This window comes from Rhipicephalus sanguineus, chromosome 3, assembly GCF_013339695.2.
Source record: "Rhipicephalus sanguineus isolate Rsan-2018 chromosome 3, BIME_Rsan_1.4, whole genome shotgun sequence".
In the NCBI taxonomy this organism is placed as follows: domain Eukaryota; kingdom Metazoa; phylum Arthropoda; class Arachnida; order Ixodida; family Ixodidae; genus Rhipicephalus; species Rhipicephalus sanguineus.
Genome location: NC_051178.1, coordinates 198,133,435 through 198,160,587, shown reverse-complemented (window position 1 = coordinate 198,160,587; position 27,153 = coordinate 198,133,435). Strand labels below are relative to the sequence as shown.

Below are 27,153 nucleotides of genomic sequence, written 5' to 3'. Positions count from 1 at the left end.
TCCTTTCTGCATGCGTGTCTGTTCGCGCCTATGCAGCACTGGACACCGCCTACCATCCCAGCATGGTATACTTGTGCAAAAGATGTCCCTGCTGAGCCGATATATGTGAAGTCGGCGAATATCGGTATTAGGAAACTGGAGGACAGGCGCCTTGTCGAGCCGACCTTGTGTCGCATTTCTCACTGTGCAACACAACTCTCCTAACCGTTCTGCCCTCGACAAGCATTTTATACGTCGCCTTTGTTCTCCCTCACGTCGATGTCTCACAAAGTGCGCGCGCATAAAGTGGTATTTGCATTTCGCCATAGCTTTTGAACAATGTAGCAATAGTGCGTAAACATTGCATGAGATTGTATTGGATAAAAATAGCGATAATTGTACAACGCATCACACGCAACCCCGCCGTGTATCAGTAGCGCAACGCAGCAATTGCTTGCTTGGGGATATGCCTGGTTTTGCGTATGATCGGTGTAGAGGGGACAGTCAGTTGTTGCTGCTGCCCGTCGTTCTATTCCGGCAGAGGATGCAGCGGGGGTGTTGTCTCGTGCCCTGTGCTGCCTGTCACGCCCCTCCTCCTCCCCCCCCCCCCCCGCCCACCTCTCCCCATTTGCCTACGCTACTTAGCATACATTCGAAAATTTCATGTGGGTATACGTTATCCCTTGTTTCTTATCGCTTTTTTTTTTTTTTGCTTTAGCGATATCATGCAAAAGGCGCTGTCGTCGAGTCCGATTGCTATCGGCTGGCTATCCGCTGTCGAAACGAGATGCGATCATTGATTGTAGCCCCCTGAAACGCGAGATGCAGATATTCGATGCGTCGCAAACCGACGCCGCGATTGGAGTCGTCCTGCAGCGACGCGCCATGGAAGTTGCCGCACTGACGGCCTCCCGCAAGCCTGCCTTTTTGCGGAATCTGTACCAATGTTCGCACTCGACAGTTACGTTCTTTCATCGCGTACACAAACATAAAGCTTCGGTTATTGTCACAGTTTTCACGCTTATTCAACTGCATATATGCCACCCAAAGTAACGCCCCCCTCTGGCGCTACTTGGTTTCGTAGCCAACGACACAAGATTCACACAAGATTCAGCGTGTTTGGACATGTATGTTCTCGTCATTTATCTGACCCATACTTTTAATGCGACATTAGTCGGAAGCTGGCTTTCTAGTGCTTGTACTTCTGCGGGTTGTGGCCGCCTTTGTCTACGCATTTAGAAGGTCAGGACAGGCGATACTGTGGGGACTGAAGACCACCTTGTGCACCGTAAAAAAACTTTCGTAAATGTTTTTTACGCTTTGTGGTTACACTTGGCCCGTTCTGTGCAGAACCCTCTTCTCCTGAAAGGCGATGGCAATGACGGCAGCGATGGCTACCGCCACGACAACACGATGCCTAGTTGGCGGCACTCTACATAGGCAGCCAATCTACGGATACACGGTGAGTTCATGCCACAAGCCGTGCCACACTATTACGTCGAGTGGAATCAACCTACAGTCTTGCGTCAGTGTGCGAACCTGTGCTTTGCGTAGAAAAACATTAGATCACAGTTAAAAACTATATATATATATATATATATATATATATATATATATATATATATATATATATATATATATATATATATATATATATATATATATATATTTGGCTCATGGGACCAAAGCGCTAAAGTGTTTTTATGGAAGAGGACAAGGCATTTAACGGCTTTATTATTATTATCATTTGCGATTGCGAATACGGGCATCTCGCTTTTGCCGACTGCTTTCTGAAAATCCACAGAACTTGCAGCTTGGTTGAAATGACAGCGTTTCGCGTGTCCTTCGGAGGATATGCAAAGGTCACTGATATATTCATTTATACCCAGAGCAAAGCTATCATAATCGTTTCTTAGCGCGATGTATTGTTGTGATCAATCACAACGATATGTTTTTAACCTTTTTTTACGAGTTTGGAAGTAGAATGTGCTACACATAATTTAACTGGACCGTTGAAGTAAACACATTGAGTACGATGTCTTGCTCGTGACCCGTGCCGCCTAATGAAAGCCGAGTGGCTGTAACGGGATCTAGTCGGTTACTCTTATTGCTTTTTATATCCACATATTTCAGTAGTTAATCTCAGGAGTAAAATTGTGTTTTCATTCAGAGGCGTGTTTTAAAAATTCAAGGGCCGTATTCACAAAACCTATCTTTCGTAAGCGCTTTTTCCCATTGGTCAGCCGGCCCCGCTAATGATATGTCCCGCATCATGATTGGCTGAAATGTCCTTTTACGAAAATTATTAGCGTAAGACGATTTTGTCAATACGGGCCCTGGACAGTTAAGAACAAGAAAACTTGTATAAAGGGAATGCCTGCTTGCAAGGACATGGAGGTACGACGACACTGGTCGTGTAGAATAATCAATGATTCTGCATTCTTCTCACTATTATTTTTTGTTGAGCTCCAAAGTTAAACCCGCACGTGTGAACGTGTGCCTCACAGATTACGTTTACGACGCGATGGTAAGACGTATTTCCGCATTTGCATTTTTTATGTTTTTTTTTTTTTGTATCCCGCAAGTCGCAAGTTCAACTACATCCGCGGTCTCGGTTTTACTGGCATTGTAAAGTATCGACTTGAGGTTGTTATCCTCCCGCAGATATCCCATAAAATCAGCAAAAGAGAGAAAAAAAAGGAAAGACTTCGATTCGCTCGAAGGCTTCGATAGACGACAGTGCTCTCCCGTTCACGCCAGTATAGAAGCGAATGAAGTACGGTCAGTCGTAAACAAGCGTGTTCGTTGCGGCTGAAGTACGAATCGAAGCAAACATAATAAAGGAAGGCGAGCGTCCTTCGTCCGGCAGCGCCGAATCGGAGCGCGACTGAACCGGGTTTGCCCGCGGCTGCGGACGATTCTCACGACAAGAACGCGCGTACGCAGTGCAACGCGCGGCCAAAGAGTCGGAGACGGCGGTTGTGGTGTCCGCGTAGGCGAGATGCACTGCAGGCGGCCGCTTCTGACCCAAACAGCGTGAAGCAAGAAAAAATTCGGCAGAGATAAGGAGCGAGCAAAAAACACCGGGCTTGCGACGGCGCGCGCACCTGCAATGCCGGAGGCACTGTTTTCACCCGCGTGTGGCAGATAGGCATCGTGAGAAAGAAACGGGTCTCACCACCGCAACCGCCTTGTGGAAACACGTTGACCGCGGCCCCCAAAACATAAAGAACGAGGATGGCTGATACGGGGCAAGTGGGGGGCACGCCCATGAGATGATGTCTCGAGGGGAGAACGAGGGGTAAAGGCATTGCGCAGAGCATGTTACTCATGATAGCCCTTGCAAGGAGTAGTAGTTAAAAGCTCCACACAGGGGGCAGCCGGTGCGTAAAAAGGTAACCTTTACAGCGCAGTTCAATCTACGACCGTTCTCTCGCCCCGTATTATCGGCGGCAGAACGCGATGTAATGGACTAAAAAGAAAAAAAAAGAGAAAAGGATACAGTTAGGCTTTGCTTAACTTCGAAGAATTAAGGTGGAAATGTTGTTAAATTGTGTCGGCGACTTCATTGTCGCACGAGTTGATGACAGTCCGAGCTGGTGAGAATGACAATGTACAAAGACTGAAGGTGGCAACTTTAAGATGCGCCTTGAAACTCGTCCCGATGACATTTTGCGATGCGCTTGGACGTGATTTCGACGACACCGACGTGACAACCAGCTGGAGTTTCCACAATGAGCTCAGTACTGCATCAGCTATCGTTTCTCCTTCATTCCCTGCACTTGCTCAAGCGAAAGCATTATCTATGAATGTTTTGGTGATTGCGTCAATTGTAATTTAGTACGCCCGCCGCAGTAGTCTAAAATTCGCGACGCTATTTTTTTCTGGAATTGCACCTTTGTTCTTCCGTTAAATTTATGCTCTGGGCACATTTAGACATCAGCGTAGCATCACGCGGCATTTTCTGCAGGCACAATTAAAAAAAAAAAAGGGTCATGGTCGGCGAGAAATACGAAAATTTGATTTGTCTGCGATTCAGAATAGAAAGGAAACAAGAGTGTGGTTCCTTCCTTGATGGACTCGACGAAGAGTTCAGTTGAGTGGGGGGTGTATCCTCACAGGACATAGCGACAATCTTGAAGCAGCAGACGCGAACTCTGAAGCACCTCGCTCAACTTGCCGCTGACATCGAGGAAAGCGGGGAGAGAGTGGGCAGCAAAGCCTCTTCAGAACACGCCACCGAAAAAGCACAGAGGAGATTCACGCGAGTGCGACTAAAACAAAAGCAAGCCAAGTCTGGAATTACGAGAACCCCATGAATGGACGACGTACTAGAGAGCCGACTGAGGGAGAACGCGCATGGAAGTGTGCGACGTCTCTCTTAATTACGTGCACCACGCCGCGAGGCAACCGCGAACGACCTGCTCGAAGATCCGTGCTTTCCGGCCATGGCCACCGTGGTGCACTCAACTCCGTACATATGGGCGTCGAGTAAGCAACAAAGGGCATCGGGTTCACCGCCTGCATAATTGACGCTTTATTTCTACGAACTCGAGTATGATATCATATCCTGTTCGACAGGCGTCACGAAGACTGCCGGTACGGTTCATCGAGCTGCTTAATTTACGTAATTTCGTGGTCAATTGAGACCGAGTGCGGTTCAAAGCGAAGCCGAAGCAAATAAGCGGGGGAGTGGCACGATCGTCCGTTGGCGTCCGTTGTACTGCACGCATTCGAAAACGGCGGGGCAGTCTAAATGGGAGAGGGGAGGGCAAAAGTTGGGAGTGGCGGGGGGGTTTTCACCGTGGGAACGGGCGGCACCGTGGACGGAAGCCGGCTCGCCAGCATTCCAGCCAGATACGGGGCACCTCCTCTCTCTCTGCTGTCCCCCGCTGACAGCACTCTCCGGGAAGAACTTGGCGCGTCACTTTGCCCAACCGAATGCACGCACAAACACCCGCCTGTTTTCTTTCTCCGTTGCCGCCTGTTTTGGCACAATTACATTCTTGGCTCCCGACCATTTCGCGATGCTTTGCTTTGACTGCGGAAGTAGTATTCAAATACTACGATCTGCTCATTTAAAGCTTCGTTTTCACTGTTCCTGAGAACAACGACGCCGTAAGAAGAATACGTTGACGCGTGTACGTGGTGAATCAGCGCGCACACGCAAAAAAATTAAACACATTTCTTTAAAAAAAAAACAAAGAAAACAGCTACATTACAACAGAAACTGCGGAGCGAAAATATGATTGGATTGGATTGGAACAAACTTTATTTGTGCCTGCAGTTGGGCGCTCGCGCGCCCCGACGAGGGCCTACGTCGTCTTCGGGGTTGCCGTTACTCGGCGCGGGTCTCCGCTCGCCGTTGCCGGCTCGCTGGGTCCCTGCCTTTCGAGCGCCCCGAGGACCTGCTGGACGGCCCAGAGCTGTTGATCCAGGTCGTAGCTCTTCGCGGCTTCCTCGAGCCGCGACGGGATCGTTCTTGATCTCGCTTCCTCTGGGTGTTTGATGCAGTCCCACAAGATGTGCGTGTGATCCGCCGTCTCCCTCCGGCAGACCTTGCACTTGTCGGTCGGGTATGTCTCGGGGTACATGCGATGCATCAGTCGCGGACTCGGTAGCGATCCGGTCTGGAGCTGTCTCAATAGTACCGCCTCCGCTCGACTCAACCGCGGGTGCGGGAGTGGGAAAGTCCTGCGAGCCATGCGGTAGGCTTTTGTGATGTCGTTATAGTCCGTCATGCGGTCCTTGGCTCCGAACCACGTCTGACGGTCTGTCGCCGGGGCGCGGTTAGTTAGCGCTCGCGCCGCTGCGTGTGCCGTCTCGTTGTGATTGGCATTGCGTTCCGACGCGTCACCCGCGTGCGCCGGGAACCACTTAATTCTTACTATTCTGTCTTGCAGTTTGGCCGCACGCAATACTCGTTCGGCCTCTCTACATACTTGGCCTTTGGCGAAGTTTCGCACCGCCTGTCTCGAGTCACTTAGCACGGTGTGGCAGTCTGGGTCGATGATGGCCAGGGCGATGGCCACCTCCTCCGCTTGTTCCGCTCCAATGCTCTTCACGCTCGCTGCCGTCCTTGTTGCGCCGGTCGACGCCTCGATGACGACCGCTGCGAAAGCGTTCTGTTGGTATTCGGCCGCGTCCACATATCGCGCGTGCTCGTCGTTGGCGTGCAGGTCGATGAGAGCCTTGGCCCTCGCCGCTCTTCTTCCCTTGTTGTAGTCGGGATTCATGTTCTTGGGTATGGGGTCGGTTCTGGTCTGGCGTCGGACCTCTTTGGGGACGGGGAGCTTCGTCTCCGCTTCGTTCGAGTGTCCTATTCCCAGGTCATCCAGTATTTTCCTCCCGGCATTGGTCGTGGACAGCCGCTCCAGTTGAGCGCTCCGTTGTGCTTCGGCTATTTCTTCGAGCGTGTTGTGTATCCCGAGTTGTAAGAGGCGGGTCGTGCTCGTGGACTCAAACAGGCCCAACGCCGTTTTGTACGCTCTTCTGATGATGGCATTGATTTTGTTGCGTTCGTGTTGCAGCCATCTGTGGTAGGCTGCGACGTAAGTGACGTGGCTGATGATAAAGGATTGTACGAGCCTGATTAGGCTCTCCTCTCTCATGCCTGCTTTCCGGGACGTGACTCGTTTGAGGAGTCGCGTCGCGTTGGCCGCCTTCGCTGTAAGACGGGCGATGATGTCGCCGTTTCTTCCGTGCTTCTCGATGACCATGCCTAGGATCCTGATTTTACCGACCTCGGGGATAACGTTGCCGGATTTGGTTATGATTCGGATCTTTTCGTATTCGCGTTTTTTGGTCTTGCCTCTGACGTTGTTGGTAGGTGGGAGTATTAGGAGCTCCGATTTGCTCGGCGAACATATCAGTCCGGTGCCCTCCAACCGGTCTTCTATCGCGTCGACGGCGGTTTGCAGCGCGCACTCAATGTGGGCGTCGCTGCCACCGGTCACCCACAGCGTGATATCGTCCGCGTAGATGGTGTGCCTGACGTGTTCGACATCCGCGAGCTTCTCTGCCACTCCGATCATTACCAGGTTGAACAGCATCGGCGAGATGACCGACCCCTGCGGTGTGCCAGTGCTCCCGAGCTTCTTCTCTTGCGTTTGTAGGTCGCCTGCTCGCAGCTCGGCGGTCCTGTCCGTGAGGAAGTCCTTAATGTAGTTGTAGGATCTCTCACCCATGTTGAGATTTGAGACTTGGGACAGGATCGCCGAGTGTTTCACCTTGTCGAAGGCGCTCTGCAGGTCGAGCCCCAGGATTGCCTTGTTGTCGCGTGCGCTGCCATCGCCGTCGATGATTTGGTATTTGAGCTGCAGCATCGCGTCCTGCGTGCTCAGGTGCTGTCTGAAGCCGATTACCGTGGCCGGGTACAGCCCTTCTCGTTCCAGGTAATCTTGCCACCTGTTGAGCAGGACGTGCTCCAGCACCTTGCCCACGCAGGACGTGAGCGAGATGGGCCGGAGGTTGTCCGTGTCCGGTGGCTTCCCCGGCTTGGGAATCAGAATGGTCTTGGCTGTCTTCCACTGCTTCGGCAGCTCGCCCGCTTTCCAGCACTTGTTGAAGTACTTTGCTAGGTTCTCAATGGAGCCGTCGTCGAGGTTCTTCAGCGCCTTGTTCGTGACGAGGTCCGGGCCGGCCGCCGACCGGCTGTTGAGGCCGTGCAGGGCCGCGCGGACTTCCTCGACGTCAATATCGCGATCGAGGTTCGCGTTGGGTTGGCCGCCGTACGGCGCGTGTTGTTCGGTGGGTGTAGTTGGCAGATATTTGTCGTTGATACGCCTGGTGACTTCATCGGCGCCGTGTACCGAGACCGCCCGATGTATGAGCTTGGCGAGTCTGTCCCTTTGGTGTGACTTGGTCTTGGTTTCGTCGAGCAGATGCCGCAGCAGGTTCCACGTCTTCCCGCTGTGCATCTGCCCGTCTGCTGCGTTGCAGATCTCGTTCCACTGTTGCGCGCATAGCACGCGGCAGTGATCTTCGATCGCTCGGTTGAGCTCCGCCACCTGCTTTCTGAGTCTGCGGTTGAGCCGTTGTTTCTTCCATCGATTGAGTATCGACTGTTTGGCCTCGATGAGATGCGCTAGCCGGCTGTCTACTTTGTCTATCTCCGCGTCCGTTTTAATTTCTTTCGTCGCGTCGCGTACGTTCTTGGTGATTTCGGCCGTCCACGAGTTGATGTCTTCGATCTCGTCGTCACCGTCTTCCCTCTGGTTTCTGGTGTGTCGGAAGGCATCCCAGTCTATCCATCTGTGTGTTCTGTTGCTGGTGTCGTTGTGTTCTGGTATGCCGATTTCCACGATGGTGTGGTCACTGCCGAGGTCGGCCCCCGTGTTTCTCCAGGTGATCGCGCCCCGGACGTCGTTCTTGACGAACGTGAGGTCCGGAGTGGTGTCGCGGGACACGGAGTTACCGATTCTCGTCGGATGCGTCGGGTCCGTGATGAGGGTGAACTCGAGTTCCGTGGCGTCTTGGTACAGGTCGCGGCCCTTTGCTGTGTACTTGTTGTAGCCCCAGGCTGGGTTCATCGCGTTGAAGTCACCGCACGCGATCAGCGTGTTGCGGCCCGCCGCGGTGCTGGCTCTGTGCAGTAGTGTCTTGAATCTCTCTTTTCTCTTCGATGGGTTGCTGTAGACGTTCAGCAGAAATATGCTTCCTTTTCTCTTCTTGCCCGGGATGATTTCGGTGAGTGTGTGCTCGATCTTGATAGTGTTGTGGAGCTCGTGTTCGACGAACGTGAGTCCCTTCCTGACCAGGGTGCACAGGCCTCTGCCGTCGGGTGGGCCCTTGTGCACTCTGTAGCCGGGGAGTGACGGTGCGTCAATGAGTGTCTCTTGTAGTAGTATCACGTCCGGCTTGCGCGCGGCGCGTGCAATGTGCTGCTGGATGACTGCCTTCTTCCTTCCGAAGCCGCGACAGTTCCACTGCCACACTGTTACGCCTGTTGCTGCTGCTGCGTTGGCGGCCATAATTGCGTTGGCGCGTATGCGGTTCCTTGGTTGGGTGGATGTAGCGCGAAAATGGGCGCAAACGTCGGGTGGCTCACGATCGGCTGTAGGGTCCTTTCGATGTAGGCGAATCTGTTTATGTTCTCAGCTTGGTAGTTATCCACTGTTTGTTTCATTGCTGTCACTGCTGCGATGTTCGCCGTGAGTAGCTCTTCGAGTTTGGTGAATCTCGCTTCGAATTTGGCTTCGAGGTTCTCGTTGCGGTCGTTTTCTTTTTGCTTGCGCGGGGCCTCGATGGCTCGCTTCTTCTGTGCCGGTTCCTCTACGGCTGCCTCCTGGTTCTTCGTGCTTGTTTCCTCTGTCTCTCTTGAGCTTGGCGTGGGTCTCTGTGGAGACTCGTTGTTGCATAGCAGCAGCTTACGGATCTCAGCAATCTCTCTCGAGAGGTTGTTAATAGTTGTTCGCAGCGCCGCGTTTTCTTGCCTTAAGGTCTCGTTGGCTTCTCGCACCTTGTTCATATCGTCTTTCTTCGCGGCTTCCGTGATTTTCTGCGCGCTCCTTGTATTGTTCCCTTTCGCTGCGTCGACCCAGCCTACTCGTTCATGTGATGGTGACCTTTTCTTGCTGCTGTCTCTGGATTTTGGCGCGCGATTCTTCGATGGAGTCCTTGACTTTTGCACAGCTGACGGCTTGTCGAGTGGCGGGAAATCGCTTTCCGGCAGCAGCTGGAGTTCGGCCTGTCGCCGTACCCATTGTCGCTTGCGCACAACGTAAGGCATCTTGTATTTTGCCTTGCACGTTCGGTCTCCGGTCGAGTGTTCGCCCCCGCACAGCTTACATTTTGGGGTACAGCTATGGTCTTCCTTGGGGTTCGCGAGCCCGCAGGCCAGGCACGTCTTGATTGTGGGTGTCGGGCACACGTCCTTACGGTGTCCCACTCGGCCGCACTGGTGGCAAACGTCGATCTGTTTCCTGTAGAGGTGGCAAGGTATCAGGGTGACTCCGTATCGGACGAAGTTCGGTACCTTGGGTCCCTGGAACACCACGATCGCGGAGGTCGTGCTGCCGATCCTCTTTGCGCCCACTGCTAGTGGGTTCCTCTCGTTGACAATATTTCTATCGAGCTCTTCGGCGTTCGCGTCGGTGGGGATGCCTTTGATGACGCCTTTTACGGTGTCGTGAGGTGCCGTGCGATATGCGCTGACTTCGTAGAGTTTGCCTTGAATAGAGATTTCATGGATTGTAGCGTACCTTGCTGCGTTGTTTTCGTTCGGTGTACTGACGACCATAATATTCTGTTGCGTGTTGGGGCAGATGGTGTCCGCCGCGCTTTCCTCGCTCGTGATCTTGGCCGCGGCGAGTATGGCCGTGGCGACGGTGGTGGTGCCGGTCTTGACGATGTCCAGTCCCCCTCTGGGTCTGACGACTATCTTGCTCTCTTCCAGCGGCATGGCTGGCATGCGTGCGGCCTTGATGACCGAGGCTCTCACGTTTTTGTTGAATTTCGATTTCGGGCTTGCTTGACTCCCGCCGGATCCGTCGGGCATGCCACTGGCGGGGGCCCGCCGGCGCAGCCTCGACATACGCTCCCCCGCGAGCGTCCATCCGGCCTCGTTGTGGTACTCCTCTGGTGTTATTTCTTCTCCTTGAACTTGAACGCGCATTTCGTTGTCCACGATCACTGTTGTCCGAGCGGACGCCTCCATCTCAGAGCTGACGAGCGGCCGCCACCGAGCAGTACGGCAGACGGCGACCGGCGCGACGGTGCCAGGCCTAGCGCCCGCGGAGCACGCCTAGGCCTAGCAGTCCTTCGCACGGCGGCGGTAGAAGAAGTCCCGAAATTTGACAAAAAAAGCGTACCTCAGGGGTCAGCTGGTATCAGTCGATGCCTCTCGTCATCACGGACACATTGGTGGAGGAAAAAATTTTGGTTCGAGGTACTTGGCACTGCGTAATTGGTCAGCAACGGCGGAGCCGATGCAAACACGTCTGCTCGCCTCGGCGATCGCAGCGCCCTCCCCCCGAAAATATGAAAAGCCCTGGCTAAAAGTGTCATCCATCTGTTTCTACCAAAAAGCAATACAATGGAAATACATAATGATTTCTCTGAAAGGAAGGCTGCCTAGATGACGAAAAATTCGTCCTGGTCCGGGATTTTCGTGAACTAGGAATGTTTCTTTCTGATGAATTCTTACGGATTTCCTTTGTAGCTTTTTGCTGCAAACAGGTGGATGACAGTTTTTCGCATTCCATATTCGTTCCCCCACCTTGCGTGCTTCCGCTGAACTTATTTGCCATATTCACGAAAACATACAGCATTGACTTGTCGATACTTTCTCATTCTTGCTTTCACCTGTAAGCAAACCGAATGATGCTTTCTTTCACCTGCGACCAAACTCAATGATTGCGAAAATCGCACCCGCCGTAATCTCTGCATGCGAAACACAAATGCCGAGCCGTACGCGCATGCGGTTATCGCAGCTCCGCAAAATGTACTAGAGAATCCCACATTGTGAAACGTGCTTGAGAGGACGAATAACGGGGCGGCACAACATGAGTGCGGAGGAAATTATTGCTGGGTACATCCACGCGTATAGTCAGTAGCCACCCGGCTGATGACGGGTTCCGCCTTTGTCCTTGAGGGCTCTTGACGTGCACCTGAGTGACCAGAGGAATGTGCGCGCCGCTGGCTTCGCCGATAAGCGAGGAGACGGGACGCGGCATATCTGCGATACGGATAGGGCAGCCCGAGAAAACGTCGCACTCGGCCCATGGACGCGCTTGCACGCTGGGGCAGCACGCGACGACAGGGCCGCCACAAGGTGAGAAGCTTCGCGCCATTTAAAGTGCCGTGGGTCTCGCGTTTCATTTGACGGCACCAGCGAGTCTCTACGCCTCGTGCGTCACGAAGTTGCTTGCCGGTTTTGTTTGGTTTCTATAGAGGTCAAAAGCTTAGCAGGCGCACTTTGCATTGTTTTCCCGCGTGCGCTGGCGGCCCCGCGACTTTCCTTGGAGCCACGAAGTGTCGAGCTTTCTGTGCAATAGCGGACGCCAACGCCCGACGGCATCAACGCCAAGAATCGTCAGCGGGAAGGAGCCTCGATCACGCGCGTGCCGACGGCGGTGATTTCCAGCCGTGAGGCGACCTTATTTGCTAACGGAGGTAGCGCGCAGCAAATGACGTCCGCGGTAGTTTGCGGTCGACCGTCAGCGAGCGCGGCGGTGTTTTGGCAGCCCGCACAGCATGCAACTTCTCCCCGTTTTACGCCAGCGTTCGCGTTGCACAATGCCGCTAAGCGATGGCGGCGCAGACAATGCGGCTGGCCCTGGCTAGACACCCCTTGCGCTGACGTCGTGACTCGGGTTAAAACCCTACTGCGTCGTCGCTCGTTGCGCAAGGAAAGAGCGCGCCCTCCTGTGTTTGCTCGCGGCCGAACTCACTCATCGGCAATTTGCAGTTGCTCGCCCAACTGGTCACAAGCGATGTTGTTGTGACCGGAGCCGATCACAAGCCTCGGCGAGCACTGCGCAGTTGGGCGCACTGTTCTCAGTGGTTTCTGGAACGCTGCCATTGGCAGCCTCGCTCGAAGGAGGGCAAGCTAACTGCGATCGCGCGACGCGGAATGCGCGATTACCCTGAAGACGACGAGCTGTGCATCTCGCTACCGCATACAAAACAGGATGGAGCTCTTCTCTAACGCCCGCGGACGGTACGACAGGCTGGACGCAGGCAGGGACGTCGTTTGCTGCGTGAGTTTACCTTCCGGCTCCCTCGGCCGTGTTAGCGTGGAGCACCGTTGCGCATTTGTTTCACTCACTGTACACCTCGTAACCACGACGCTGTGTCCGACGCAGTTGTAACGCGGCTTGGCTTAGTTCACAGTATGCGCGTCCTCCAGAATGCGCGGAAACTGCTTCATAAATATACTCGTATTCGGTGGGCTGCAATGAATTATGCGGACGAACTCACAGCGGACTTCTTGAAAAAAGAGTGTGCCTTTGATATGCATTGTCCTTTGCTCTAAATCACCCCTTCTCCTCTCGAGACACACACACACAGACAGTGTAACGTTTAGTGATGCATGCTATAGTGGTGAACCGATGATGCGCACATGCGTTTCTACGCTCTCTTTCCTCACGTACAGCGTACAGTTTGCGGCACTTTTGTGCAGGTTCATAGTACTGCTATCGAGACCAACGCATCCTCGCCGACACGGTGCTCGCCTTTCCTTGGATTTCACTCAATCCGCGGCTTAAATGAGCCCTCTCTCCGGGGGTGAAATGTTAGAGGCCTGTGGACTGTGCGATGTCAGTGCACGCTAGAGAACCTCAAGTGGTTGAACTTATCCGGAGGCCTCCACTATACGGCGTGTCTCATAATCATATCGTGATTTTGGTGGTAAGCACATGTATAGTTATCTCTGTGACGTCGCTGTTCGAGGGCTCGAGCCGATAAACAGCGTCTCCATGCAGCACGTTAGCTGCATCAACTACCAAATCGTAAATTCACCAGTATGGCCGCAATGAGCGGCTCCCTCCGAGATCTGCAGATACAGCCTACTCGAATGAGTTTTTCGCAATAGCGGCGTGGCAGTAACCACGTGCTGACACTCCGCAGCGCCCGTTCAAAGCTTCTGCTGTGCAATACATCTGTTGTCTTTGATTGTTCTGCGTCCCATTGTGTTGGTGTTCGATGCAGCCAGACAGGTCCGTATACACTGACAGGCGTTTTACCGTTCGTGAATCAACTACACCTCACGGGTGGGTGACAGGGCAAGGACAAGGAACTTGCAAAGTTGCGATGCCCGAACGATGCGACATTGACCTCACTCGGTTTAAGCTAGGCATTTGGACTTTTTCGCTGCAGCCACATGTCGGCTTTCCCAATAACCAAATAGAGAGATGACATGTAGAGAATTAACTGCCGACGTATGACCACAGTTGCCACATTTAGCAAGGTGCGGTGCTTTCTTCGCAACAAGCTGGCTCTTCTCCTGCGAAGTTCCTGTAATTTAGCTTAGTTTAGATGTAGTTTAGTTTATTTATTCCGTGGTTGCTCGGCTTTGGTCTATATACATGGAGCACAGTGTAACATAATTTGCATTTTTACTGAAAGTCCTGATTCAGTGTAGTGTCTTACGCCCTGACAAAAATCGCTTTTTTGCAATTGCCTTTTCATCACTTTTTCGAATAAATGTTGGTTTTTACTCATAATCTCCTGTGGTTTCGTGCAGGCCGAGCCGACGGCCGAGCCCCGCGCGCCGGGACTGTGCCCCGAGCAGCCCCTGAAGGTCGTCCTCGTTGGAGACAGCAGGTGCGGAAAGACTGCGCTGGCCAACCGCTTCGTGAGCGATGCTTTCACAACGGTGAGTAATTGGCTGTCTGATGTTTTAAGCGGAGTTCCGAATGATTGATGAACTTTAATTTCGAACTGCTTCCAACAGTCCGAGTATATCTGCATTTTCGACTTGTTATCTGACGAAAGAAAGACATGTCTTGACAAACGTTGAAGTGTTGACTTGGGCTGATTGTACCCGATATAGACCGGGAGATCGTGTTGACTGCGCTCTCAAGCGCTTCGATACTGACGTACCAAGACAACATCGTCTCTTGGGCTTGTGTTTACGCAGTGTTCCAGTGCCTGCTCGGCTTTCACAATGCGTGCGCCTGGAGTCGTGTTCGCAATGCAGCAGTCTTTAAAAGCAGCCTAACGATAGCCTCAAGAGCTGGACACGCGAAGCAAACACAAGAGTTGGATTACACGGCGGAAAGGTCCCCGCACATATAATGCGATTATACACTTGTGTGTGTGTTGAATTCGTAGTCAGGTCCCGTAGCGGCCACCATGATGTACTGGCACACACATAGCGACAACGACCTGGGGCGTCGCAACTACAAAGCTTGCAAATGTTGCGGGAAATAAAAATCTTTGTGTCGCCGTGTCCCAAAAGTACTTAGCACCGCCAGTTGATGTAGCTATGTATGCAAGAACACGACGCTGCTATAGGCTTGTCGGAGCGAAATTTGCTGGCGAGCAACGCCATCTACCGCATTTGTAATGTAGATGGCGAGAACGTCATCTACCGCGTCTGTAATGTAGAGCAAAGCGACGATAGTTAGAAGCCGTGTCGGCGGACATTGACAGTGTTTGCTCTTTTTGTTTTCAAAAATGCGCAGGACTACACGCCTACTGGATTTGACCGCTACACTACCTCCGACGAAGCCGCGGGACAGAAATTTCACTTCTCCGTCTGGGACACGTCTGGTGAGTAGCTGAAAAAAAAATTGTGTTGCCACCTGTGGCAGCAAGAATGGTTGAGCGGTTTTAGGAAACGTTTGCTCTTCTTCTTTCAACAGGGTCCGCAGCATACGACACTGTGCGGCCACTCTCGTACCAGGACGCCAGCGTGGTGCTCCTATGCTTCAACGTCGGTGTACCGGAGTCCCTGCATAACGTCATTCACAAGGTGAGCAGCCGCTTCACTGACGGCAGTGCCGCATGCTACACGTGCAGAATAACCACGTTCAAGGTAACATTTATGAAACTAAACTGCGGGGCTAATATTCCGGAACTGCACATTGGGTTATGAGATGCCATAGTTAAAGCTGCTGGAATCGAACTAACGTCCTCATGCTCAGCAACGAAACGTTGTTAGCAACTAAGGCACCACAGCCAGTGAGACTGTTCTTCTGTTTAGACTGTACATACAAAGCTGCATCTGATGGAGAAGAGACAGAGTCCCTATAGAAAGCATTGAAGCCATGACTGAACACGAATACGCCTGCAGGGTGCGCACAGGCTCTATGTCCCAAAGGGTGCTAAGATTAGAGTGTGGAGGGCGGTGTATCGCAGCCGACACACGCTCCTATTACAAAGGGTCTTGGATGGTGTATAAGAAAATATATATGGTTCAGATGAACCAGATAGCTGGCACGTGCAGTGTGTCTCCCGCGTGTTCTGGTCAGTAACAATCCTGCGATGAACGTTCCGATATCACTCGTACCTGTATATGTAAACGCGCCTGCTTGTCCTATGTTCGCAGTGGCAACCCGAGGTCCGGCAGCATTGTCCGGGCGCTTCCCTGCTTCTCATCGGCTGTCAGAGCGATGCCCGGATGATCCAGCGAGGTGGCTGCGTGAGCGCCGACGAGGCTTTGACGTGGGCTTCGAGGTTGGGTGCCGTTGCGTACGTGGAGACGAGCGCCCGCGCGGCGCCTCGGAGCGTACGCGATGCCTGGAAGGCGGCCGCGCGCGCCGCTCTAGGACCCGACCACCCAGACGCCAAGAGCGGCCGCGACGTGTCTCCCTCGCGCCACAAGGCGTGTATCTTGATGTGAAACATGGAGTGACTTGATAGACGTGCCCTGTACTGCCAACTGAACGCGGCCACGACGTGTAGCAGCAGAGTGCACGTTTCGTATCGTCGTAGCTCACTATGCGAGCATCTTGTGTGTTGCTATGAATGGAACGTGGTGCTTTGTTCGCCGCCGTTTTGAAGCAAGCGCAGCGCTTCTGAGGACGGCAGTCCTATATATATATAGAATGATTCATGGACCGATTCTACATGGCCACAGTTGTCCATGTCAACGAGTCTTACGATACATCCTCGTTCCTGCTTTTGGCCCTTGCCAAACGCAAGATCATGACAGTGCTGCTTCGACCGCAACGCACAAGTTGCCGTTGAAGACACCTTTGATTGTGGGCCCATGCCGACGCCGAATGTGGCATCACCTTGCAAACTGTGCGCCATCTCTTCGAGCCATGGTTGTGAACCGCTGACGTCGGCGACGACTTGGTGGTAGTGCTGTGCTAGGGACTCGTGCTTTTTTTTTTTTTTTTATTGTGCCCGGTTGGCCGTCGAAGCTTGTCACGGCAATGTGACTTTGTGCCGAACAGCTGCCACGTGTTGCGCAGTGCCGTTGACACCAACCTTCAGGGTGTCGAACGAAGCAAAATGTCCCATGCTAGTCAAGACAAAGAGACTATTTGGTACTCTATGGTTACCCTCTTTTGTATAAATATCTTCCTTCGTGCCTGACTTTAGTTTTGTCGTATTGTTCACCGTAGTACAAGTTTTGAATAAATGTGCCTTATGCCGCTGAACCTTGAAACAGTGTTGGGTCACTTCTAGGTTTCTGAGTTATAACGACGCGGTGAATCACACGCGGATGCACGAGGAAGTGGTAAGATTTGATGCGGTCAACGTGCTGCTCATTCGGACAGTCTATTGCGCTCGCACAACGTGTTGTATTAACATGGCGAGTAATTGCGCAGCTCGTACGGTAGGAGCGGCAAACACGCAACTCGGCTTCTTGATGCATCTTGTCAATTAGGAGAATTTTGAACAACGCTTTGGCCTGTGCATGTTTTTATCGTCCTGTGTTCGCGCTGCTCCTTGTGCTGCTTGACGGCCCTTTGATCTTCAGCAAATACCTCTTTAATTTGAGTTGTGTCGCAGGCCGCTTTCCGGTTGGGGACTGGCTTGGAGTAAGTATGCAACATGTGACACAAGTGTTATAGTGCACACCTGTAGTTCTATACACGGTGACCTCATTCCTACTCAACCAGGTTTACGGGCATTTAAAACGGGTCGATCAATTAATCTTGCGAATTCCGTTTGTACGTTCGACAGAAGCGGTCAAGCATATTTGTCGGATTGGGGGAACTGGTTGTCGGCCTCGTATAATTGCCATACCATAACACTGCGGTAGGTCGCATCGAGAGAGCCACGTGCCGCTTCGGCTATTTGACGATTATGTGCTTCACAGATGCGCTGTTGGCTCGGATCAATTCGTACAAATTTACCCGTGACAGGCAGGTTGGCTTCACTGATCGTCGCGAAGCGTATGCTAATGTTATCGAAATCGGCGAACAATGCCACCGTTGGTATACAAATGGTTCGCTGAAACAGGTTTCTTGCGCAGAGGCAGATGAATGGAAGAAGCGCTGAGTGTCACGTAAGGTTCTGTTGATTTTGTATCTTCCTTTTTTTTTCTTTTGATTCCGGAGAGTATCTATCTGTCGCAGCAGCTTGGACAGTAAAGAAAGAAAAAAATGTCATTGACGAAAAGCAGTGTTGGCGGTTACGCGTTACAAGTAACGGCGTTACCGGTAACGCGTTACTTTTTTGGTAACTTAGTAACGTACTCGTTACAATTTCGGAACTGTAACGGGTAACGTACTTACGTTAACATTTTTCGGTAACGTGTGGTGTCACGTTACTCGTTACTTTTTCATCCTGTAGGTGCCGTTTTCCCAGAGCTCGGCCCGATGAATTCTTCCGTCGCAGCGTCGGACTGCTGTCGGCCTGCCAGGCATTGACCAAGAATGCGCGGGTGCAATCGCTTTTGTTTGTAGAAATTGTGGGGACCAATTTCTTAAGACGCGCCGACTCCCTGTGGGGAGGGTTGGGCCATTGCCACACAAAGCTTGAAGAAAGCCGCGTAATTCGCCATGAAAAACTGTACTGACATGCTTCTCGTGGAAGTGGATTGTAGCAGGTGGATTGCTGGCACTTGCGCCTTTTCGTGCCCAAAAGACAGGCCTCCCGAAGAGAAAGCGCAAGGGCTGGTTGACTCCATATACCATGTGCTGGTCGTGACACTTCGAAACAAAGAACTTCGCCGAGAGGCTGCGACAACATAAAAACGACGTCCGCAAGTTCTAGTGACAAAGGAGTACACTCGCTGAGCACAGCACGGTGAACCCGCGTTGTCGACTTGCGGCTTTTTGTGGAATTCTGACCCATCCAGGCGACAGCCGGTAACGTCAACCGGTCTATAGGTGCGCTGCCGATCGAGAGTCTGCCTTATCGTGGAGAATAGGCGTGACCCCACGGCTGGAAGAAAATCCTGAAAAAAAAAAAAAAAAAGGCGAGTGGGACGCGAAGATTCAGAGCCTGAATGTCCAACGAGACGGAATGTACAACGAGACTGAATGTCCAATGGGTCACGTGACCGGCGAGACTGAATGTCCAACGAGACGGAATGTCCAACCGAGACGGAATGTCCATCGAGACTGAATGTCCAACGAGACTGAATGTCCAACCGAGACGGAATGTACAACGAGACGGAATGTCCAACGAGACGGAATGTACAATCGAGACGGAATGTCCAACGAGACTGAATGTCCAACGAGACGGAATGTCCAATTTAGAAGAGATAAACGTGTCCTCGTTTGAAATTTCTCAGACAACTTATTCATTGGGTTAAGATAGCCTAACAAAAGATCGCATTTTTTTGTGTGTGTTTTGCAAATATTGACTGTCTGTGGCGTCGGGCGTCGTATTTTTGTTTCCGTATTCGCTTTACTGCATTTACCATAATTTCAAGTTTTGTTAGTTTTATTTCTATTTTGTATTTTTAGTTTTCATGTGTATATTGAATATGTTACTTTAATGCTTTATTTTGGTTGTTTGCATACTTTGCTGTTCCTGTTTATCTTTGTCATAAATCGGACATCACAGCCTCTTAAAGGATTACGAGAGAGGGCGCTCCCTCGTCCACTCTGTACGGTATCTACCTGTGTTTAATCCCTGAGAGTGTTACCAGCGCCACTCGTAGCTAAGGCGGCGAGTGTGAAACACTATTTTTGCCAGAAAGCGTCACGAGGCAGAACGAATCCCTTGCTATGAAAGTGCGAAAGAAGAATAGTTCGAGAGACTCAGTTATTTGTTAGAAAACCAACAGCCAATTAAGCCAAATAAAACATTGGGGACATTATTTGTTGCTTTATTTAAATGCGATGTAATAATTATAACCCATATGCAAAGGAATCCAAGTAGACGAAAAAACACCCTTTCCATCGGTGGGATCCGAACCCGCAACCTTATAATTACGGCGACGATTTGCGCTTGCTAACACTCCCAGGGATCAAGCTCACGTAAATACCCAACGAAGTGGACGAGGGAGCGCCCTCCGTCGTAGCTTAATTGTTAGAGCATCAGACGCGTAATGCGAAAGTTGTGGGTTCGAATCCCACCGAAAGAAAGTGTGCTTTTTCGTCCCATTTAAGTCCTTTCAATTTAGGTCATATTCATTATACTACAGTTAAAACTATCAACAAATAACGTACCTATGCTTTCCTTGGCTTGATTGTTGGCTTTCTACGAGCCCCTAGAACAATTCTTCTTTCCTCTTAAAGAATGCGGGTCGAAGAAGCTAGGGAGGAAATTTTCCTTTAAAAGTAAATTCTTGGGTTTTACGCGCCAGAACCACGAAATGATTATGAAGCATGCTGAGTGTGGGATATCAGCTTTAGTTTTGACTAACTTGATGGAAACATGTCATGGCATTCCGGCTACAAGAGAACTGCAGGCCGGTCTAGGAAAGACCATGCCGTTAAAGAGGTGATGTCACCAAATTCTGAGGCTATAAAACCCTGCTGTAGGCTTTCTCTGTAAGCAAGGACGCTCAGCACGAAGTATTGCACGCAGCAAACGTTTAGAATATATTTTAATTCACTTCCAAAGTCTGTATAAACGCTCATTCTCGCAATCGAGACCCATCGCTAGCGCGACTGACACCGACGTCACTGTGTAGGAAGCGTAACGAAAGTTTTAGTGACGTCACACCACATTAGAGTGACGTGCAATGAGCGGTGACCTACACCTCCGCTGCACCGGGCCAGTCAAGAGAGCATCAGGCCATCCGCTGCGAACTGCTCATTTTTTCTGAGCTTATTGCCGAAGTAGCCAATCTTGCTCGCGTTTTGCAAAGTGCTTCGCGTGAATAATTTTTCATTACAACACATAGCATACAGGTAATCGTTGGCGACGATAAAACCGTTTTTATGATGTTTAAAATCATTGAGGACTTTTCAGAACCGGCCTGAACACGAGCTTTTCTATTACTCTTCCAATGATGTCGATATTAGTGCTGTGAAGCTCAAGTGAAAAAAAAAACTGGGTCGGGAACACACTTGTACGCATTACAGTGAAAGAGCGTCAGCGATTACAATTACCTTTTAAAAAAAACTAACGGATTACCGAGAAAAAACTGAAAGCTAATCGATTACTCAACAAGGTGAGGTACCGGGTTATTTGGTTTTGCATAATTGTTAAACTGTGGTAAAGTTACAGGTACATATTTTTAGGGAGGACGCACATAACAAAAGCATGAAAAGCGCAATCTTTCAACTCGATTTGTGGACATTCCCAGGTGCAGTGATACACCGTGGGCTTCGCTCCACAATAGGGACAGTATGAGGGATATTGTGTGGGGTGGAAGAGATGAAGGATGTAAAGGCAGGGGAATGAATTAGTCTGAAGCTGCCGCCAGGCAACAGCGTCTTCTCGGTTGAGTGATTTGTGTGGTGGTGGGAAGTACATGCGGCACTGCACCTGGGAATGTCCACAACCACCGGGCTGCCGCCCTATTCCTTCACCCTCACAATCCTCTTGGGAGACTGCGCTGACCAGCTCAGAGCCGCAGGAGCAGCGTCGGCTGATCCAGCGGGCACGTTGTGTGGCGCGAGCCAATGGGGCCCTGAACTAAGGGCTCCACCCAACGAGGATAATCCTTGAGGCCTTCACAAATAAAAGTTTTCTCTCTCTCTCTCTCTCTCAACTCGATTTGTTGAAAAGGCATCAAGTTATATGAACACGAGCAAACGGGTGCAAAAGGGAGCTCTTTAAATATTTTTTTTCTTATTTTTAAATACTTCTTTTTTGCGTCTTGTTTATTATTTTATTCCCTCGTGTCTTTGCGCTTTCTCTCTCTCTCTCTCTCTCTCTCCTCTCTCTCTCTCTCTATATATATATATATATATATATATATATATATATATATATATATATATATATTCTTGCCGTGCGTAATACGCAGTCTCAGTGCCACGTCCTATCACGACGAAACGAATTTTCACGCACGTCGCAAATGTTAGGGCACATTCGGAAAATTTTCACAGCAAATATTGGGATGTGTGGAACGAAAACGGAAAAGTGAAATTTGTGACCGGGACGGAATGTCCAACGAGACGGAATGTCCAACCGAGACTGAATGTCCAACGAGACTGTATGTCCAACGAGACTGAATGTCCAACCGAGACGGAATGTCCAACGAGACTGTATGTCCAACGAGACTGAATGCCACCGAGACGGAATGTCCATGTCCAACGAGACGGAATGTCCAACCGAGACTGAATGTCCAACGAGACTGTATGTCCAACGAGACTGAATGTCCAACCGAGACGGAATGTCCAACGAGACTGTATGTCCAACGAGACTGAATGTCCAACCGAGACGGAATGTCCAACGAGACTGTATGTCCAACGAGACGGAATGTCCAACCGAGACTGAATGTCCAACGAGACTGTATGTCCAACGAGACTGAATGTCCAACCGAGACGGAATGTCCAACGAGACTGTATGTCCAACGAGACTGAATGTCCAACCGAGACTGAATGTCCAACGAGACTGTATGTCCAACGAGACGGAATGTCCAACCGAGACTGAATGTCCAACGAGACTGTATGTCCAACGAGACTGAATGTCCAACCGAGACGGAATGTCCAACGAGACTGTATGTCCAACGAGACTGAATGTCCAACCGAGACGGAATGTCCAACGAGACTGTATGTCCAACGAGACGGAATGTCCAACCGAGACTGAATGTCCAACGAGACTGTATGTCCAACGAGACGGAATGTCCAACCGAGACTGAATGTCCAACGAGACTGTATGTCCAACGAGACTGAATGTCCAACCGAGACGGAATGTCCAACGAGACTGTATGTCCAACGAGACTGAATGTCCAACCGAGACGGAATGTCCAACGAGACTGTATGTCCAACGAGACTGAATGTCCAACCGAGACTGAATGTCCAACGAGACTGTATGTCCAACGAGACTGAATGTCCAACCGAGACGGAATGTCCAACGAGACTGTATGTCCAACGAGACTGAATGTCCAACCGAGACGGAATGTCCAACGAGACTGTATGTCCAACGAGACTGAATGTCCAACCGAGACGGAATGTCCAACGAGACTGTATGTCCAACGAGACTGAATGTCAACCGAGACTGAATGTCCACGAGACTGTATGTCCAACGAGACGGAATGTCCAACCGAGACTGAATGTCCAACGAGACTGTATGTCCAACGAGACGGAATGTCCAACCGAGACGAATGTCCAACGAGACTGTATGTCCAACGAGACTGAATGTCCAACCGAGACGGAATGTCCAACGAGACTGTATGTCCAACGAGACTGAATGTCCAACCGAGACGGAATGTCCAACGAGACTGTATGTCCAACGAGACGGAATGTCCACCGAGACTGAATGTCCAACGAGACTGTATGTCCAACGAGACGGAATGTCCAACCGAGACTGAATGTCCAACGAGACTGTATGTCCAACGAGACTGAATGTCCAACCGAGACTGAATGTCCAACGAGACTGTATGTCCAACGAGACTGAATGTCCAACCGAGACGGAATGTCCAACGAGACTGTATGTCCAACGAGACTGAATGTCCACCGAGACGGAATGTCCAACGAGACCTGTATGTCCAACGAGACGGAATGTCCAACCGAGACTGAATGTCCAACGAGACTGTATGTCCAACGAGCGAGACTGAATGTCCAACGGACTGTATGTCCAACGAGACTGAATGTCCAACCGAGACGGAATGTCCAACGAGACTGTATGTCCAACGAGACTGAATGTCCAACCGAGACGGAATGTCCAACGAGACTGTATGTCCAACGAGACTGAATGTCCAACCGAGACTGAATGTCCAACGAGACTGTATGTCCAACGAGACTGAATGTCCAACCGAGACTGAATGGCCAACGAGACTGTATGTCCAACGAGACTGAATGTCCAACCGAGACGGAAGTCCAACGAGACTGTATGTCCACGAGACTGAATGTCCAACGAGACGGAATGTCCAACGAGACTGTATGTCCAACGAGACTGAATGTCCAACCGAGACGAATGTCCACGAGACTGTATGTCCAACGAGACGGAATGTCCAACCGAGACTGAATGTCCAACGAGACTGTATGTCCAACGAGACTGAATGTCCAACCGAGACGGAATGTCCAACGAGACTGTATGTCCCAACGAGACTGAATGTCCAACCGAGACGGAATGTCCAACGAGACTGTATGTCCAACGAGACTGAATGTCCAACCGAGACTGAATGTCCAACGAGACTGTATGTCCAACGAGACGGAATGTCCAACCGAGACTGAATGTCCAACGAGACTGTATGTCCAACGAGACTGAATGTCCAACCGAGACGGAATGTCCAACGAGACTGTATGTCCAACGAGACTGAATGTCCAACCGAGACTGAAATGTCCAACGAGACTGTATGTCCAACGAGACTGAATGTCCAACCGAGACGGAATGTCCAACGAGACTGTATGTCCAACGAGACGGAATGTCCAACCGAGACTGAATGTCCAACGAGACTGTATGTCCAACGAGACTGAATGTCCAACCGAGACGGAATGTCCAACGAGACTGTATGTCCCACGAGACTGAATCCAACCGAGACGGAATGTCCAACGAGACTGTATGTCCAACGAGACTGAATGTCCAACCGAGACGGAATGTCCAACGAGACTGTATGTCCAACGAGACTGAATGTCCAACCGAGACGGAATGTCCAACGAGACTGTATGTCCAACGAGACTGAATGTCCAACCGAGACGGAATGTCCAACGAGACTGTATGTCCAACGAGACTGAATGTCCAACCGAGACGGAATGTCCAACGAGACTGTATGTCCAACGAGACTGAATGTCCCAACCGAGACGGAATGTCCAACGAGACTGTATGTCCAACGAGACTGAATGTCCAACCGAGACGGAATGTCCAACGAGACTGTATGTCCAACGAGACGAATGTCCAACCGAGACGAATGTCCAACGAGACTGTATGTCCAACGAGACTGAATGTCCAACCGAGACGGAATGTCCAACGAGACTGTATGTCCAACGAGACTGAATGTCCAACCGAGACGGAATGTCCAACGAGACTGTATGTCCAACGAGACTGAATGTCCAACCGAGACGGAATGTCCAACGAGACTGTATGTCCAACGAGACTGAATGTCCAACCGAGACGGAATGTCCAACGAGACTGTATGTACAACGAGAACTGAATGTCCACCGAGACGGAATGTCCAACGAGACTGTATGTCCAACGAGACTGAATGTCCAACCGAGACGGAATGTCCAACGAGACTGTATGTCCAACGAGACTGAATGTCCAACCGAGACGGAATGTCCAACGAGACTGTATGTCCAACGAGACTGAATGTCCAACCGAGACGGAATGTCCAACGAGACTGTATGTCCAACGAGACTGAATGTCCAACCGAGACGGAATGTCCAACGAGACTGTATGTCCAACGAGACTGAATGTCCAACCGAGACGGAATGTCCAACGAGACTGTATGTCCAACGAGACTGAATGTCCAACCGAGACGGAATGTCCAACGAGACTGTATGTCCAACGAGACTGAATGTCCAACCGAGACGGAATGTCCAACGAGACTGTATGTCCAACGAGACTGAATGTCCAACCGAGACGGAATGTCCAACGAGACTGTATGTCCAACGAGACTGAATGTCCAACCGAGACGGAATGTCCAACGAGACTGTATGTCCAACGAGACTGAATGTCCAACCGAGACGGAATGTCCAACGAGACTGTATGTCCAACGAGACGGAATGTCCAACCGAGACTGAATGTCCAACGAGACTGTATGTCCAACGAGACTGAATGTCCAACCGAGACGGAATGTCCAACGAGACTGTATGTCCAACGAGACTGATGTCCAACCGAGACGGAATGTCCAACGAGACTGTATGTCCAACGAGACTGAATGTCCAACCGAGACGGAATGTCCAACGAGACTGTATGTCCAACGAGACGGAATGTCCAACCGAGACTGAATGTCCAACGAGACTGTATGTCCAACGAGACTGAATGTCCAACCGAGACGGAATGTCCAACGAGACTGTATGTCCAACGAGACTGAATGTCCAACCGAGACGGAATTTCCAACGAGACTGTATGTCCAACGAGACTGAATGTCCAACCGAGACGGAATGTCCAACGAGACTGTCCAACGAGGAATGTCCAACCGAGACTGAATGTCCACGAACGTATGACGGATGAATCCAACCGAGACGGAATGTCCAACGAGACTGTATGTCCAACGAGACTGAATGTCCAACGAGACGGAATGTCCAACGAGACTGTATGTCCAACGAGACGGAATGTCCAACCGAGACTGAATGTCCAACGAGATGTATGTCCAACGAGACTGAATGTCCAACCGAGACGGAATGCTCCAACGAGACTGTATGTCCAACGAGACTGAATGTCCAACCGAGACGGAATGTCCAACGAGACGAAATGTCCAACGAGACTGAATGTTCCACTATTGGACATTCAGTCCGTTGTACATTCCGTCTCGTTGGACATTCAGGCCGCAAGCGGACGCGAAACGTCGAATTGTTCCTTGTAACGCAAAAAAAAAAAAAAAAAAAAAAACCTTTTTACTCACTGCCTTGGTTGGCGTCCCTCTGTTTCAACCAAAACACATTAATACCGCTGTCACACGACCAGGCACGGTTACAGTATAGTGGTTACAGGTAGCTACACGGCAAACATAACCGCAGTTAGTCTCCTAACCATGGTTATTGCAAACGGGTGATTCCACGAGAAATCGACACGGATCCGAAAATGGATATTTTAGATTTGATTGAGTATTTTATATTTTATGTACGTACCACCCAGTAGCCCGAAAAGGAACTTAGTTTTCTTATTAACTGCATAATTTACGAGGGAAAAAAATATCGCACATATTCAATACGGAGGGACAAACTTTATTAGCTGTCGTTCTCGAAAGTTCACAACGTTGTAAAACAAATATTACCGTTACAAAGAAGAGATTTTGAGTATGAAATGTGTGCGCAACGAATAGTAAAGTAACATTGTTTGAAACTTGTAGAGCGAAGGAAACTGTTTTTGAAAAATGTCTAAATATGCGACATTTTATTATAGTCGCTACAAAGTTGATAAGGCTTATCAGCTTTGTTTTGAAAATAAATTTTGCTACTTTCTATCTGAAACTGCAGCGAAATTTCTGGTTATTGAACTCCTGAGCGAGCGAGGCTGATCTTGAACACCCTCACATAAGTGCTCACAATTTTTGCGGTAATTATACAGGTTACAGTGAACAAAAAATGTTTATGCACA

The 27,153-nt window shown here is 50.6% G+C and overlaps 2 protein-coding genes across 3 annotated transcripts; one reads left to right on the top strand and one right to left on the bottom strand.

The window, feature by feature from the left end:
- Positions 1-9,049: 9,049 nt before the first annotated feature.
- Positions 9,050-10,597, bottom strand: LOC119386237 (uncharacterized; the record flags this gene model as incomplete). Its single annotated transcript, XM_037653568.2, has 1 exon — positions 9,050-10,597. A coding segment is annotated over exon 1 (1,545 nt), but the record flags the coding sequence as incomplete, so codon positions are not given.
- Positions 10,598-11,597: 1,000 nt separating this feature from the next.
- LOC119388032 (uncharacterized) lies at positions 11,598-17,033 on the top strand. 2 transcript variants are annotated; one of them, XM_037655640.2, is made up of 5 exons: positions 11,598-11,752; positions 14,165-14,296; positions 15,108-15,195; positions 15,288-15,397; positions 15,974-17,033. In XM_037655640.2, the coding sequence occupies exons 1-5, from the start codon at positions 11,702-11,704 to the stop codon at positions 16,265-16,267; spliced, it is 675 nt and encodes a 224-aa protein (XP_037511568.1). In that variant the 5' UTR covers positions 11,598-11,701; the 3' UTR covers positions 16,268-17,033. The 2 variants fall into 2 exon arrangements, with proteins under 2 accessions (XP_037511568.1, XP_037511567.1); XM_037655639.2 differs by lacking the exon at positions 11,598-11,752 and adding an exon at positions 12,262-12,680.
- Positions 17,034-27,153: the final 10,120 nt, after the last annotated feature.

Bases quoted from the DNA above. Each gene is read 5' to 3' on its own strand.
- LOC119388032 (XM_037655639.2), top strand. From the start codon at position 12,612: ATGGAGCTCTTCTCTAACGCCCGCGGACGGTACGACAGGCTGGACGCA. The intron at 14,297-15,107 runs GTGAGTAATTGG...AAAAATGCGCAG, and splicing joins TGAGCGATGCTTTCACAACG to GACTACACGCCTACTGGATT. The intron at 15,196-15,287 runs GTGAGTAGCTGA...TTCTTTCAACAG, and splicing joins CTCCGTCTGGGACACGTCTG to GGTCCGCAGCATACGACACT.